This window comes from Salvelinus namaycush, chromosome 21 (assembly GCF_016432855.1).
Source record: "Salvelinus namaycush isolate Seneca chromosome 21, SaNama_1.0, whole genome shotgun sequence".
Lineage (NCBI taxonomy): Eukaryota > Metazoa > Chordata > Actinopteri > Salmoniformes > Salmonidae > Salvelinus > Salvelinus namaycush.
Window position 1 is genome coordinate 30,956,930 of NC_052327.1, and position 17,055 is coordinate 30,973,984.

Consider the following 17,055-nt stretch of genomic DNA (forward strand, 5'->3'; position numbering starts at 1 on the left):
ATGAAGACTTAAGTTTCGATCATATCCTTGGACTAAAATGATTGACACTCACGTGCAAGCCTGACAAAAAAAAGCCTGACATCAAGTGCAAGGGCCTTTGGGACATCAACATCATGTGCAAGGGCCTTTGGGACATCAACATCATGTGCAAGGGCCTTTGGGACATCAACATCATGTGCAAGGGCCTTTGGGACATCAACATCATGTGCAAGGGCCTTTGGGACATCAACATCATGTGCAAGGGCCTTTGGGACATCAACATCAAGTGCAAGGGCCTTTGGGACATCAACATCATGTGCAAGGGCCTTTGGGACATCAACATCATGTGCAAGGGCCTTTGGGACATCAACATCATGTGCAAGGGCCTTTGGGTAACGTAGCACATATTCAATGGTATCTCTTTCTCTCACGTAGCCTGTTCATTTCTGATCTTTGATACTTTTTTGGGTTTATAAACTTACCATGGTGTACTACGTTAACGCTATATGTATGGGCCATTTTGTTGCCTGGTAGCTACTAGCAGCAGACCCTATGTTATGGATCATCTACAACTATTTTGGATTGTCCATACTGTAACGTTAACGTTAGCCAGGCTTCACTAACTAGCGTTACTGTTTTAGGTGGAGATATTCTTTGCTACTTTTCAAATGAATACTATGTGATATTTCACATTTCATCTTGCTAGGTATGCCTTTTGTTGTGATATTTCACATAACATCTTGCAAGATATTCGTTTTGTTTGGGAGGAGTAATGGCCGAGACACTTTATTTTGTTTAGCATTGCTTAGGTTAGACTGCTCCCTTTAATGGATCAGTCGTCCACCAGGCTACACTCTACAATTAGGGGGAGATGGGAGAGGAAGCGTTGTGTGTCTCGGTTAGGGAGACAAGGGAATGGGGTTCAGTTTTTTACTGTTTGGATAGATTTATGTTTGTTCGTTCCAACAGCTCTTTACATATTTTCCTTACTACAAAATATTAATGCGATCCTTATGGTTACTAAACATATTTTAGATATGCCTTTATGCTATATCTTATACCATGTTTAAATTTTTGGCTAAATAACTTCAAATGTAAAACTGAAATTTACTTTGCGGAATGGCCGTGGAGTTTGTAAACTATCCAAGCTTAAACAGGTTATTAATAGGTTTAAACAACTTCCTTCATCTATTGTGTTCCTACAAGAAACTCACTTGCTGAAGAAAGTATGCAGGAGATGGGAAGGGCAAGTAATAGCACCCTGTTTCTCCTCTCATTCTCATGGTGTTATGGTTTTAATTCACAAATCTGTTCTGTTTCAAGTGGATAATATTACTGATACAGCTGGTAGATACATTTTGATACAAGGAATTCTTTTGAATGAGCGTATTACTCTGGTTAATGTTTATGGTCCTAATGATGATAATCCCAAATTCTTTGCAAATGTATTTATATTGATAGTCTCCCTTTCTGGTGAAGTCCTAATGTCAGGGAATTTTAATTGCACTATTGATCCTCATCTAGATCGCTCCTCTGGTTTAGACACCTCCCACTCGTAGAGTAGAAAGAGATTACCTTGGAGGAATCAGAACCTGAGTAAAAGGGATTATTCATGTTACTCGTCGAAATGTAAATCATATTCTCGTATAGACTACTTTTTTGTTTCTTGCTCATTGATTCCCAATGTAGCAGGACGTGTATATGATAGTATTGTTCTGAATGACCATTCCCTTGTCATTATTCTATAGGGATACAAAACTAGTAAAAGGATCCTCTAGATGGCGTTTGCATCCCAGATGTTTACAGGACCCAGACTTCTTACATTACGTTGGAGTGCATATAGATGTTTATTTTACATTGAACACTAACCAAACGTCAGCGAGTACCAGATGGGAGGCTTTCAAAGCATATATTAGGGGGCAAATGATACGTTTTACCAGTTTCAAATCAAATCAATTAAATGTGAAAATGAGAAAGATGGACAGAAAAATCTGAGAATTGGAGAGGGAAGCTTTTTTGGATAACTCGGAAGAAGTAAACAAGAAATGATTTGCTCAGTATGAAGAACTTTCCACCTCAAAGGCTGCAAACAGCTTAACGAGGCTGAAACTGTCCTTCTATGATCAAGGTGAAAAACCTGGTAAATTGTTGGCCTGGCGAATTAAGAAGTTCAATTCAGACAGAGCCATTAATGCAATTCATAATTTACAAGGACAATTATCAATGGATCCTGTAGAAATATACCAAACATTTGCTTCCTACTACAACACACTTTACAACTCTGAATCTCCTGAGAACTTAACTAATCAGAGATCATTTTTTGGATGGTCTTGATTTTCCCTCTATTTCAGAAGACACAAAACTGGATCTGGAAAAGGAATTGGATGGTGTTGTAATATCTGATGCTAGGAAAAGGGAGGTAAAGTGGCAGGTCCAGATGGGCTCCCAATAGATATAAGATATTTAGGGACAAACTTCTAGGTCCACTTTTGGATAAGTATGCTGAATCCTTTCAGCAAGGTTGTTTCCCCCCTTCTTTAATCACTCTTATTCTGAAGCCTGATAAATCCCCAAAGTTACAGACCGATTTCTCTTCTGAACTCCAACAAAAATCTTTGGGCTAAAGCTTTAGCGAGGAGATTGGATAGAGTGCTCCCATATCTAATACACAAAGACCAAAATGGCTTCGTGAAAAACCGTCAAGGTTTTCACAATGTGAGGAGAGTATTAAACATAGTGCACATGTGTGAAGGGTCCACTGATACTTCCATTCTCTCACTTGATGCAGAGAAGGCATTCAATAGAGTTGAGTAGTCTTATTTATTTGAAGTGCTTAATTAAGAGATTTGGGTTTGGGAACTACTTCTGTAAATGGATTAAGATGTGATATACCGACCCCACTGAAGAAGTTGCTACTAACAACTTGATTTCACAACCTTCTATGCTTTTTTGGGGCACGAGACCAAGATGTCCGGCCAGTCCAGGACTCTTTCTTTTAGCTATAGAACCCTTTGCCATTGCAGTAAGGTCTCACCGTCAATTAGTGGAATTAAAACATCTAATTTTGAACATCGAGTGGCCCTGTATGCCGATGATACACTCTTATTCCTAATAGATCTAAAGAATTCCATCTCTTCCCTTTCCAATATAATGAATAACTTGTCAATTTTCTGGGTTTAAAGTTAATAAAACCAAATCTTCTATCTTTTTACTCAACAAGCAAAATAAGATGAAATACAGTTGTACAGCATCTATTTGTGAATACAGAACAAGGGTTCACATATCTTGGTATTAAAAATCACACCAGAAATTAGCTCCTTGAGTTAAACAAATTCTGAACCCATGGTAACGAGTGTAACGGAATCCATCAACAGATGGACATCATTGCCTATATCTACTATTGGTAGAATAAATATAATTAAGATTAATATTCTGCTCAAATTGCTTTATCTATTTCAATCAATTCCTCTGTCTCCACCACCTTTATTTTCCCCAAAGATCAGAAAGACACTCTCAAATTGTATCTGGAGCAACATAAAACCAAGACTTAAACTTTCTCTTCTTTATTTGCGCAATGACAGAGGGGGGCTGCAACTTCCAAACCTACAGTGGTATTACTGGGCTGCACAACTTCGGGCTGCAATGTTTTGGTTCTCCAAGAAACCATGCTTACCCTGGCTGCAGACTGAAATGCTGTCCACAAAAAGCTTAACTTTAGATATTTGAACTCTGCTCCCTTTAAGAAGCTAAAGAAGAATACTACTAATCCCTTTGTTAAAAACACCCTAACTATATGGCTGTATAGCAATATCTGGGCGAATGTGAGGACTTTATTTTTTTACATTTGTCTGTGAATATTTGGTTGTTATGCTTTTGTCTCTTTGGGTTGAGGGGGAGGTGTATGTGCGAAAAAAATAATACAATTGTATTTCTGTAATTGTTGAACTAATAAATACACTACTGTTCAAAAGTTTGGGTCACTTAAAATGTCCTTGTTTTTGAAAGAAATGCAAATTTTTTGTAGATTAAAACAACATAAAATTGATCAGAAATACAGTGTAGACATTGTTAATGTTGTAGATGACTATTGTAGCTGGAAATGGCTGATTTTTCATTTGAATTTTTAAGGCCAGTTGTATTGCTTCTGTAATCAGAACAACCATTTTCAGCTGTGCTAACATAATTGCAAAAAGGTTTTCTAATGATCAATTAGCCTTTTAAAATGATAAACTTGGATTAGCTAACACAACGTGCCATTGGAACACAGGAGTGATGGTTGCTGATAATGGGCCTCTGTACGCCTATGTAGATATTCCATAAAAAATTTGCCATTTCCAGCTACAATAGTCATTTACAACATTAACAATGTCTACACTGTATTTCTGATCAATTTGATGTTATTTTAATGGACACAAAATGTGCTTTTCTTTCAAAAACAAGGACACTTCTAAGTGACCCCAAAAGTTTGAAAGGTAGTGTACATGTGTAAAATAAATATATATTATATATATACACATTTCAAATTGCCTTTGAATGTAGTATGCTACAGTAAATTACCGCACAGTACACTGCTTTCACATTAGGCAATTCACTTACACTATCCATTAACATTGACTGAACATCACATTTCCATAATTTCTATCCAATATGTGATGAATGGGGTGATCATTGAAGACATCTTTCACAATGTAATCAAATGAAATAAATGAAAGAAACAATGTTTTGCAGGCCCTAGTTTGCATCAATCCTGTCTTGAGCATTTGGCCATAGGTTCTCATCAAAATCACAGTAAACATTCTCATTGTTCATGCACGTGGGAAAAACCTTTTGGCATGGCAAATCCAAGCCTAACATAGATCTGGACTGAAATCCTTCTATGCCTCATCCATGGCCAGAAGGAGGGTGGTACGTTCACGGGGATTGCAATCATACATCTTCCACCTTTATTGTAATCATGTATTGTATTTTACAGTATTGTATTGTAATTATGTATTTTTTTTTTAAATTATTATTATTATATTTAACCTTTATTTAACGAGGCAAGTCAGTTAAGAACAAATTCTTATTTACAATGACGGCCTAGATATTTTTTTGTTTTAAGCCTATCCCAACCCTAACCCTAACCTGAACCCAAAAACCTTAACCCTAACCCTAAACCTAACCTAACCATAAAACTAAACCTAGCTCCTAACACTAACCCTTAACTTAATTCTAACCCTAACACTAATTCTAACCTTAACCCTAAACCCCCTAGAAATAGCATTTGACCTCGTGGGGACGCACACACATACGCGCACACACACGCACACACACACGCACACACACTCTCTCTCCTAACAAACCCGTAGACTGTTCGTCCTGCAATTTCCTATATTATGTTCTATGTGACACAGTATCTGACCCTATCAGTCTAGAGAACATCTTTAGCCCAGAGTGAAGACACATCTCTCCCTTCAGCTTGTTCTAGCAGGTTATGAGCTCTGGGATACTCCAGTTCACGTTTTAAAGTTGGCACAAATCTCCTCAGGTCTCCCCAGCAGTATCTGCTGTGTGTTGAGCGCTCTAGTGGAATAACCACTGTCCTAGTCCACACTGATGTTGGAAAGAGGCTGAAGTCTGCAGCTTCACGTTAGACAGTAAAGCACTGTACCGCTTTCATTTACAGAGAAAGTCTGTCCACACCATCCATCTATTGTTTACTGCTACAACAATTCTCTCTCTCTCTCTCTCTCTCTCTCTCTCTCTCTCTCTCTCTCTCTCTCTCTCTCTCTCTCTCTCTCTCTCTCTCTCTCTCTCTCTCTCTCTCGATTTATGCAGCAGGATTTCTCTAGCACAAACAGCTTGAGCTACACTACAGCGACTGAGACTAGAGGAAAAACTGAGGAAAGAGTCAGAGAGAGAGAGGAGAGCAAAAGGTTTATAATAGTTTAAAAAAACATGCATAACTTGACGTAGTCGGGAGTGTCTTTATTATTCTAGATTAATTAAAATTAAGGGGAAAAGGAGTTTTCATTCAGAGGTTCAGAAATGAATTACGCTCTCTGCCATATCGGGCTAACGTGCTGGCCGCAGGGGTTTGTGGGTATTACAGGGAGGGGGAAAGACAATTCCCTTTAATCCAATGAAGGGGGAAGAGAGGGAATACATAATCTGATACTGTGGCATGAGAGATTGAGGGTGAGCGGGTGAGAGAGAGAGAGAGAGACAGTCCACTTGACTGGCTGTTGATTAGCTGATGTCACCACACACTAGGGGACAGGTAACATTTAGACAGGACAACACAGCTTTGTGCAACATATGCTCAGATAATCTTCACAGAAAATACTCCTCTCCTCTCTACTGTCCTTGCTGTAGATGGGTGATTTGGAGATCCCAGAGGTTCTCTCTTCCTCCTTTCCCCTCATGCTCTCTATTTCTGTTCATCTTTTTCATCATCTTTCTCTTCCACCCTCACTAGAATCTTTAGGGCTGCAATGTAAAGTGGTGTATGTAATTTGCATTAGGCACAGTGAGTGTGTGATGTGTGTTCAGTCCAATCAGGAGTGTTTGGGGTGATGATGACCTAATACATCTGTGTCCCAGGGAGAGTGAGCGTGTCGGGAGAAGGCACAATCGTGTCAGAAACAACACACACACAGCTACACAGCACTGCATGGTTACATAGTGTACACACACACACACACACACACACACACACACACACACACACACACACACACACACACACACACACACACACACACACACACACACACACACACACACACACACACACACACACACACACACACACACACACACACACAAACACACAGCACTATGGGCTATATCTGTTCTCTCTGTGGTCTTTCTCTCCTGGGATAGAGATTCAAAGTGGACAGCAGACAGAGAAGAAGAGATAGAAGAGAGAGAAGAAAGGAAAGAGGCACCATAATAGGACAGGAAAGGAGATAAGAGAGGAGTGATAGAGGAGACAAAAGAAGGAATAGCAGGGGAGAGGCGAGGTGATAGAGAAAGGAATAGAGGCAGTGGTGGAGAAAGAAAAGGAGGGATAGACAAGATAAGAGAGGAGACAGAAGGGGACTGACAAGATGAAAGAAGAGATAGCAGAAAAGCAATAGCAGAGAAAGAAAGGTGTGAGAGAAGAGGATGCGCTAAAGGAAGGGAAAACGAGGGCTGGAAGGAAGGAAAGAAAAAAGAACAGGCAGGGAAGAAGCTTGTGAAGTTTTTATGAGTGGGAAGCACTGTTATCAAATGTGAAGGGAGATGGGGGAGGGGGAGAGAGAGAGCAGGAGAAAGAGAGGGAGAAATAGAATGAGAGAGAAAGAGAGAGAGTGAAGGTTGTTCTCTGGCATGTAACTGTTACAGTAAGCTCTCAGCTCAATAGTGCCCTGAAGGCACAACACCTCTCCTCGCTCTGCTAACACACACACGCACGCACATGCACCCATAAAAGAGCAGAGGAGAGGGAATATCACACATCTATGACAACTATTTGAACAGGAGGTTGCCTGTGTGTGTGTGTGTGTGTGTGTGTTCGTGTGTTATCGTGCGTGCGTGTGTGTTGACTGATCTGTTTGCCTCAGATGGGGGACGGTAGGTGGGAGTTGAATGATGGCTTAGAAAAGTGTGTGGGTTGGGGGTGTCTGCGATTTCATGGCAGCAAAAAACAAACATCTCAAGCTGTCATTTTGTGTAAATGTGTGAGTGTGTATAAGTGAGTGTGTGTATGTGTGTGTGTGTGTGTGTGCATCCGTGCGTGTTTGTGTGTGTGTTCAGTAGTTGGCATTGAGAGAAGCTCACATCTACAGGATTACTTCGACAATTGGCCATAGTGTCAGCTTCATTACCATAGCAACAGCATAGCTACAGAGAGGGCTCTGTTTTAGCCTCATCCTCCTCACCTTGATCATCACCAGTGTACCACATGTCTATCTATTCTGAACTGTAATATACAGGTAACTGCCAAAATAAAGGAAACACCAACTTAAATTGTCTGGCGACTCGTGGGCCACCACGAACCGCCAGAACAGCTTGGCATAGATTCTACAAGTGTCTGGAAGGATGTGACACCCTTCTTCCATAAGAAACTCCATCATTTGGTGTTTTGTTGATGGTGGTGGAAAACAATGTCTTGGGCGCCACTCCAGAATCTCCCATACTTGTTCAATTGGGTTGAGATCTGGTGACTGAGACACACACACACACAAACAAACACACCCGTTAAACCCCTTATGCTCATTTGAGACCCCTCTTTCAAAGTTAAAGAGATCTCTTCCCCTAGCCATGGTAACCAAAATAAAAGGAGGTAGGGGGAGAGAGGGAAGGGAGGAGAGGGTTGATCAACTTCAGGGATGTTAGCAGATCAGACTCCCCCATCTCTCTCACTTTCTCTCCAGCCCTCCCTAACTATTCAGACTTATCTTTCCCACCTCCACTCCTCTCCTGCTCACTGGAGGCTGTGGCTGCCTCTCTGCCTCACCCCTCTCTCCCCTATCTCTCCTTCTCACCCTCTCTCCCCTATCTCTCCTTCTCACCCTCTCTCCTCTATCTCTCCTTCTCACCCTCTCTCCCTCTCTCCCCTATCTCTCCTTCTCACCCTCTCTCCCCTATCTCTCCTTCTCACCCTCTCTCCCCTATCTCTCCTTCTCACCCTTTCTCCCTCTGACAGTCATGATCTGAGCCCTTAGATTTGCAGCTTGAGAAATTAAGATGTGGAATTTCAAAGAGAATCCTTCTGCTGTTTCATACTGTCCCACGCCACCAGCAACTCATCTCTACCTCTCTGCCTCCATCCCTCGCTCTATCCCTCTCTCTCCATCTCACTCCCTCTCACTACTGCTATCTTTCTCTCCTTTCTCTACACCTCTCCCCACTTCAGACTGCCTGTCAGTCACCATATGCCCAAACCTCCCACTTTGCTCTGTCTCTGACTCCCTCTCCAGGTCTTTCTAAAGCTGGAATGGCAGAGCTGTTTGTTGATGTATTTTGATGTCCCCTATTGGTCATGGTTAGCATTGGAATAAGCACCTGTCTGTCTGTCTTTCCTACAGCAGTGTATTTATTCCTCTGTCTTTGTGCCCCACCTGCCACTCAACCCAATCCTATTTTCCCCTCTTTCTTCTCTCCAGTCTAAAGTGACACTCTCCTGCTATAGAATACTATTATCACACACACACACACACACACACACACACACACACACACACACACACACACACACACACACACACACACACACACACACACACACACACACACACACACACACACACACACACACACACACAATCTCATTATTACTTCCATAGGAGTCTCTATTATAAAATGGAACGTCATTAGTAGACATGATAGAATATGGGGTTGGATTAACTTGAGCTGTGATTCGTCTCACCTGCTCTGTGCTGTCGTATCAATTACATACAGCTAATAAATGCCAATGGTAACTAGCAAGCATGACTGTACATGTAAATTACATTTTTTTACGATTGCTTACACACTAAAATGTAACTTTTCCCACAATTAGCAAAACCTTACACTCAAGGAGCAAAACACAAGGTTAGATTTGCACAACTGTAAGCACATTGTCAGCTTCACACTATTTGCAAAACATTACACACAGTGATTTGCAAAACACTAAACACACTTGTATACATCAGACACAGAAGTATATCATGATGTCACTTCCTTGCAATTCCAAAGCACTGACTGTCAAATTACCACACCTATGAGCCAATCTGTTAAACACAGCCATCAGGTGCACAAACACGTGATTGCTAAATTGTAGACACACCAATCAGGTTTAAGCACTATAAAAATGCAGCAGGTAGGTTCACCTGCCTTCAACCAAAATGGAAGGAGTCAGAAGAAGAGTGAGGATGAGAGGAGGAGTACACAGAGGAGGAGAAGGAGGTAGAGGAAGAGGCAGAGGCCGAGGAAGACCTGAAGCAGGAGGAGAACCAAACTTATCAAATGACATTCGTGCAACACTAGTGGACCATGTTGTGAACCACGGATTGACGCTGAGGGAGGCTGGACTGAGAGTTCAGCCAAATCTTAGCAGATATACAGTGGCATCTGTCATAAGGACTTTTCCACAGGAAAACAGGTAAAAGAAGATCTGTCTACAGTTACAGTAATCAGCCGCTTATTGTATGCACCATATCAGCACTTGTGATACCCCTTCCTGTGACATTATACAGTAAGTTTCATGTATTATTCTCTACATAGGATTGAGGGTCGGGAACGACAAGGAGGAAGGGGGCCCATATTCACGCAAGAACAAGAGAGAGAGAGCATTATTGGCCAAAACCATGTTTATTATATCAGGCTCAGAGAACTACAAGCCAACATTATCGGTGACCATGCCATTTTCAATAATGTCCATCAGGTCTCTAAGTCAACACTGGCACGCATCCTGAAAAGACATCAGGTTCAAATGAAACAACTTTATCGAGTGCCTTTTGAGCGGAATTCAGAGAGGGTCAAACGGCTGCGGCATGAGTATGTGGAGGTTTGTATTGTTCACTTTAACACTGATGTTGCATACTGCACACAGGACTTTTTTACATTGACTGTATACTAGACCTATCCTGAACTACACAATCTTGTCTTTCACTGTATTTCAGGGCGTTTTGCAGATGGATGCTGAGGAAATCGTGCATGAATTCATATACTGTATATTGATGAGGCAGGGTTCAACCTCACAAAAGCAAGAAGGAGAGGCCGAAATATCATTGGCCACAGGGCTATAATCAATGTCCCAGGGCAACGTGGGGGTAACATCACCCTTTGCGCTGCCATTTCACAGCATGGGGTTGTCCTCCGTCATGCCAAAATGGGCCCTTACAACACACCTCACATTTTCACATTTTTGGACCGATTGCACCACATCGTCACAGCAGGTAATGAAATACACCAGATGCAATACACGGTCATCTGGGACAATGTGTCATTCCACCGCTCTGCTTTGGTCCAGAACTGGTTTCAACACCATTCACAGTTGACAGTACTATACCTTCCACCATACTCCGTTTCTAAACCCTATCGAAGAGTTTTTCTCTGCATGGCGGTGGAAGGTTTACGATCTCCAGCCCCAGGCTCAGGTACCCCTCATTCAGGCAATGGAGGACGCCTGTGACCAAGTCGACGCCGCAGCTGTGCAAGGATGGATTCGACATTCAAGACGGTTCTTCCCGCGTTGTCTTGCTAATGACGATATTGCTTGTGATGTTGATGAAATTCTCTGGCCAGATCCAGCTAGGCGAAGAGATAATGTATAGTATGTTTACTGTAGTATTTTCTGTACAATATTGTCAGTTTTTTTCAGATAATTTTTTATGTTTGTTGTTGTTGTTATTTACTGTAATTGTAACCTGCACTGGATACAGTATTTTACGTTTGTCTGTTTGCTGAGCTAACAGTGTTATGCACACTACTGTAGTAGCATGAAAACTGGGACATGTATTGTTGTGATTCTCCATGTTGACATGTTGACTGATTTGGGTATATAGAGAGAAATAAATGATATTTTCCTCAGTCTGCAGCATTGTTCTTGTGTAGTGTTTGTATAGTTGCACTTTCTCTGTGTACTTCATTTACAGTAGTCTAATCACTGACAATTAGACTTGCTAAAAGTGTTTAAGGTTAGCAACAGCAGTGTGTAACTGGTTAAAAAAGATTGAAGTCATATGAAATGTGTGTGTTTCGTATGGTAACAAAATATTATTTTTATGAAGTCGTGTATAGTTTTGACAAGTGTTCCATTTTGAAAATTATCTGAAGTGTTGTGCTACTTTGGTGTAGGGTTGTGCTAATTGTGTGTAGTGTTTTGACAAACCGGGCCCTGTTTTCAAAATTGTGCTTAAACAATCGAAAAAAAACTGTAAGGTGAATTGTTCTTACACGTTTCATGCTGCTATGCTTGCATCCTTCTCCCCTCTCTCTGTCTCTCGTACTCTCTTTCCTCCCCTTTCATCTCTCCCTCCCCTCAAAAAGATCCATCATGTTGAGAATTCCTCTTTACCTCTCTCTTTTTAACTCCCTCCATCTCTCACTCCACCCCTCTCCTCCCATTCTCCCAGGTCTACAGTACTGACCTGGGAAGCTGAGGATCAGTAGGTAGTTTCAGTACTGACCAGTGAAGCTGATGTTGAGGAGGTAGTTTCAGGACTGACCAGTGAAGCTGAGGATCAGTAGGTAGTTTCAGTACTGACCAGTGAAGCTGAGGATCAGTAGGTAGTTTCAGTACTGACCAGTGAAGCTGAGGATCAGTAGGTAGTTTCAGTACTGACCTGGGAAGCTGAGGATCAGTAGGTAGTTTCAGTACTGACCTGTGAAGCTGAGGATCATTAGCTAGTTTCAGTACTGACCTGTGAAGCTGAGGATCAGTAGCTAGTTTCAGTACTGACCTGTGAAGCTGAGGATCAGTAGGTAGTTTCAGTACTGACCAGTGAAGCTGATGATCAGTAGGTAGTTTCAGTACTGACCTGTGAAACTGATGATCATTAGCTAGTTTCAGTACTGACCTGTGAAGCTGAGGATCAGTAGGTAGTTTCAGTACTGACCAGTGAAGTTGAGGATCAGTAGGTAGTTTCAGTACTGACCTGTGAAACTGATGATCATTAGCTAGTTTCAGTACTGATCTGTGAATCTGAGGATCAGTAGATAGTTTCAGTACTGACCTGTGAAGCTGATGTTGAGGAGGTAGTTTCAGTACTGACCTGTGAAACTGATGATCATTAGCTAGTTTCAGTACTGACCTGTGAAGCTGAGGATCAGTAGGTAGTTTCAGTACTGACCTGTGAAACTGATGATCATTAGCTAGTTTCAGTACTGATCTGTGAATCTGAGGATCAGTAGGTAGTTTCAGTACTGACCTGTGAAGCTGATGTTGAGGAGGTAGTTTCAGTACTGACCTGTGAAACTGATGATCATTAGCTAGTTTCAGTACTGACCTGTGAAGCTGAGGATCAGTAGGTAGTTTCAGTACTGACCTGTGAAACTGATGATCATTAGCTAGTTTCAGTACTGATCTGTGAATCTGAGGATCAGTAGGTAGTTTCAGTACTGACCTGTGAAGCTGATGTTGAGGAGGTAGTTTCAGTACTGACCTGTGAAACTGAGGATCAGTAGGTAGTTTCAGTACTGACCAGTGAAGCTGAGGATCAGTAGGTAGTTTCAGTACTGACCTGTGAAACTGATGATCATTAGCTAGTTTCAGTACTGTTCTGTGAATTTGAGGATCAGTAGGTAGTTTCAGTACTGACCTGTGAAGCTGATGTTGAGGAGGTAGTTTCAGTACTGACCTGTGAAACTGATGATCATTAGCTAGTTTCAGGCAGTACTGACCTGTGAAACTGATGTTGAGAAGGTAGTCTCTGTAGAGCTTGCGTCCATCCAGAGCCTTCATGCTGTCACAGAGCTTGGTGGTGTTGGAACACAATGTTCTCTGCATCTTATGGAGGGCGTGGGCCATGGCGTATACCGCATTCACCACGAACATGATCTTGGACTCCGGCTCAAAGTTACTGTCATCCACCGACACACCCTTCTCACAGGGAGGGAGGGAGAGAGACACCATCCCCCCTGACCCTACTCCTCCTGCCCCGCCTCCTCCTCCGCCAAGTGAGCACTGGAACTTCTGCTCCCAGAATTCCCGGTACCAGGGGTTGCGGCGGTTGTTGATTGGATCCAGAGACAGGAAGTAGCGGTTGAAAGCCGGCACGGGATTGGCCGCCAGTTCCAGGGTAATGGCCCCGTCGGCCGTGGCCTCGTTGCCCTTGACAATGCTTTCCTGTGCCCCCCAGCCATCACTGGCCACCCAGATGAAGGTGGTGTTGAGTCGTGCGGCGGCAGAGAGGAGTTCTCGAGCGTCATCACTCCTCAGGAAGAGAACTGCCACGCGGGCATTGGGCTTCTGGAGGAGTTGCCTGATCACTGCCTCATATGACTTCTTAGCGTTAGAGCGCCCCACCTGGACAGGAGGTAATTTGTTATTTAAACTGGAACCAGAGAGAGTAAACACAATTTAGGAAGAGGTCTACTACATAGAATAGCAGGCTAAAATACATAGTATCACGCTGTAGGGTTAACCCTACACCCAAATCTTCTCCTGTTATTTCTGTCTGACCAGCCCCTCATGTTCTCCATGCTTGTTCTTCTATATTCTAACCTAGGTTTACTCCTATCTTCTTCACTGTCAATCTACCTATATAATACCCTGACAACCCTATCCACTTCACTGTCAATCGACCTATATAATCCCCTGACGACCCTATCTCCTTCACTGTCAATTGACCTATATAATCCCCTGACGACCCTATCTCCTTCACTGTCAATCGACCTATATAATCCCCTGACGACCCTATCTCCTTCACTGTCAATTGACCTATATAATCCCCTGACGACCCTATCTCCTTCACTGTCAATCGACCTATATAATCCCCTGACGACCCTATCTCCTTCACTGTCAATTGACCTATATAATCCCCTGACGACCCTATCTCCTTCACTGTCAATCTACCTATATAATTCCCTGATGACCCTATCTCCTTCACTGTCAATCGACCTATATAATCTCGTGACAACCCTATCTCCTTCACTGTCAATCTACCTACAGTATATAATCTCCAGACAACCCTATCTAAACTCCTATTTCTTCCTACCTTTTCAGAGGTAGCGATGCAGATGTTCCTCATACGTGCTTCCTGTTCGAACGCCTCTATGCCCGTCTCTCCGTAGTCTCCCTCTGATGCCACCGTGGACACGTAGGTCCAGTTGAACAGCCGCAGGATCTCTGCCATCGCTTTGGCCTGGTAGAAGTCAGGGGGCACCGTGCGGGCAAAGTAGTCATAGCGTGTCTTGTCGCTGAGCTTGGCACTGGTGGAGGCATAGCTGATCTGAGGGATCTGGAAGAGGCGGAGCAGGTTGGCCACCTGGGAGAGAGAGGCAGAAAGATATGAGAAACAGACACACACACACACTTACATAAACAATAACACACACACACACAGTCAATAAAGAGCAAATGCATCCATTAGTGTTGGACATCAGGGCTGGGTTCCATATTATATTCCCCTTCTTATGGTCACGTTCTCCTGATTTTACACATACACACACACACACACACACACACACACACACACACACACACACACACACACACACACACACACACACACACACACACACACACACACACACACACACACACACACACACACACACACAATACAGCTGTGTTGGTTTAGCTCATGTTTAATCCAGTTAGGGCATGGTTCTGTGGCTCGTCTATATTTCATTTCATTCACAGCACAACTCTGTGAAGTTTTGAAAACATGTCAGCATCTCATTAGATTAATAATCCAGGAGATTAAAACACACTTGCACGCACACACAGCCACATGCACACAGACACGCACTGTACAGGTGGATATACTGATGTGTTTCTCTATCTAATCATATTACATGACTGCTGTCTGGGTCATTTTGTAAACTATGATGTGAACATGGAAATACATTCCAGTAATGTGTGCAGGTTTGTGTGTGGACTGAGAGCGGGTGTAGCGACAGCATGTTTTTGTTACGTGAGTCAGATGTTGTTACTATACAAATGGCTGCTAGGCGTCAGTGTTTACCTCTATGGTTGTAAACTAACTAAATACCTATGACAGTATGTTTGTAGGAACAGATCATCTGAAAAGAACACATATAGGAAAACACACACTCTCTCACACACACACACACACACACACACACACACACACACACACACACACACACACACACACACACACACACACACACACACACACACACACACACACACACACACACACACACACACACACACACACACTGCTCTGAGGCCTAACAACAACAATAACTGTCAGCCCAGAGAAAACAAGGACTAACTGTGTGTGATGAAAAAAAAGCGATGGATGGATAACAATGCCTATCTGAGAGAGCAGGAGAGTGGGCTGAGGTCAGAATACACTGGGCTCTCCCCTTGGAGTGAGGGAGTGACAGCTTTTAAAGGCCTAATGCAGCCATTTTTATCTCAATATCAAATCATTTCTGGGTTACAATTAAGTACTTTCCTGTGATTGTTTTCAATTAAAATGTATCATCTTAGCAAGCGACTGTCTGGGAGTGGTCTGAGTGGGGAGGGAAAAACTGAAAACTAGCTGTTTTCAAACTGGAGGTTTGGAGCTGTCTTTCTTATTGATGTCACCAGGCAGGCCAAAACTCCATGCCACCAAAACAGGCTGAAATTTCAGGCAGTCTTTTCAAACAGCTCTTACACTAAAAGGGTATTATCATAATTCTCACACAGTATAATTCCAACATCATAGTCTGGAAATATATATATATAACATAGGAAATCATGTTTTAGACTGCACTGGGCCTTTAATACAAAGCACGAGATGGAGAGGAGAGATGAGGTAGGAGAGAGAGAGCAAGACAAAAGAAAGAGAGATTGAGGAAAAACAGAGGGAGAGTTGGAGGGAGAGATAAATTGAGAGATTAGGGATTTGGGTCTAATGGAGGAGAGGAAGGGAGGAGAGGAGAGGAAAGGAGAGGATACTTTGTGCAGTCCCACACAGCAAATTGGTCAGTGTTGAAATTAACACTCAGTGGTGTAAAACAATCCCCAGTGTTGGTTTTAATAACCAGAGTTATTGTTTTACACTTTGGAGAGTCAAACGGTCCCATCAAAACCCCGCCCATCATTATCATATTTCCCAGCATGCTCTACTGGATGTGGATTTTTATAGGATTGTTTTGAAAATCTGTGTTTTTGCATGCACATTGATTGATTAATCTTATGCTACACAAAGATAAAGAACATACAGTTTTCAAAACTAATCCAATCAAGTTAGTTATTTTTACTGCACCCATTACTGAAATGGTTATTCCAGTTTAAATGGTTTAGGTAGTATTCTTACATTCTCATTTATCCTTGACAGTCACTCTGAATGGAGGGTGTGAGTAAATAAAAATTGCAACTGTTGGGTATCCTAACTCTGTCTGGATTCCAATAAGAATTACACTTTACTTTGCAAGGCAGCATAA

General features: G+C 42.3%; 1 protein-coding gene across 1 annotated transcript in view; it reads right to left on the bottom strand.

Moving 5' to 3' along the window:
* LOC120066692 (metabotropic glutamate receptor 3-like) overlaps positions 1-17,055 on the bottom strand; it is a 29,960-nt gene that overhangs the window by 9,963 nt on the left and 2,942 nt on the right. The window contains exons 3-4 of the mRNA XM_039018138.1: positions 14,646-14,915; positions 13,330-13,954 (exon numbers count right to left, since the gene is read on the bottom strand). Coding sequence (XP_038874066.1) covers positions 13,330-13,954; positions 14,646-14,915 — 895 coding nt within the window. The remainder of the gene's footprint in view (positions 1-13,329; positions 13,955-14,645; positions 14,916-17,055) is intronic.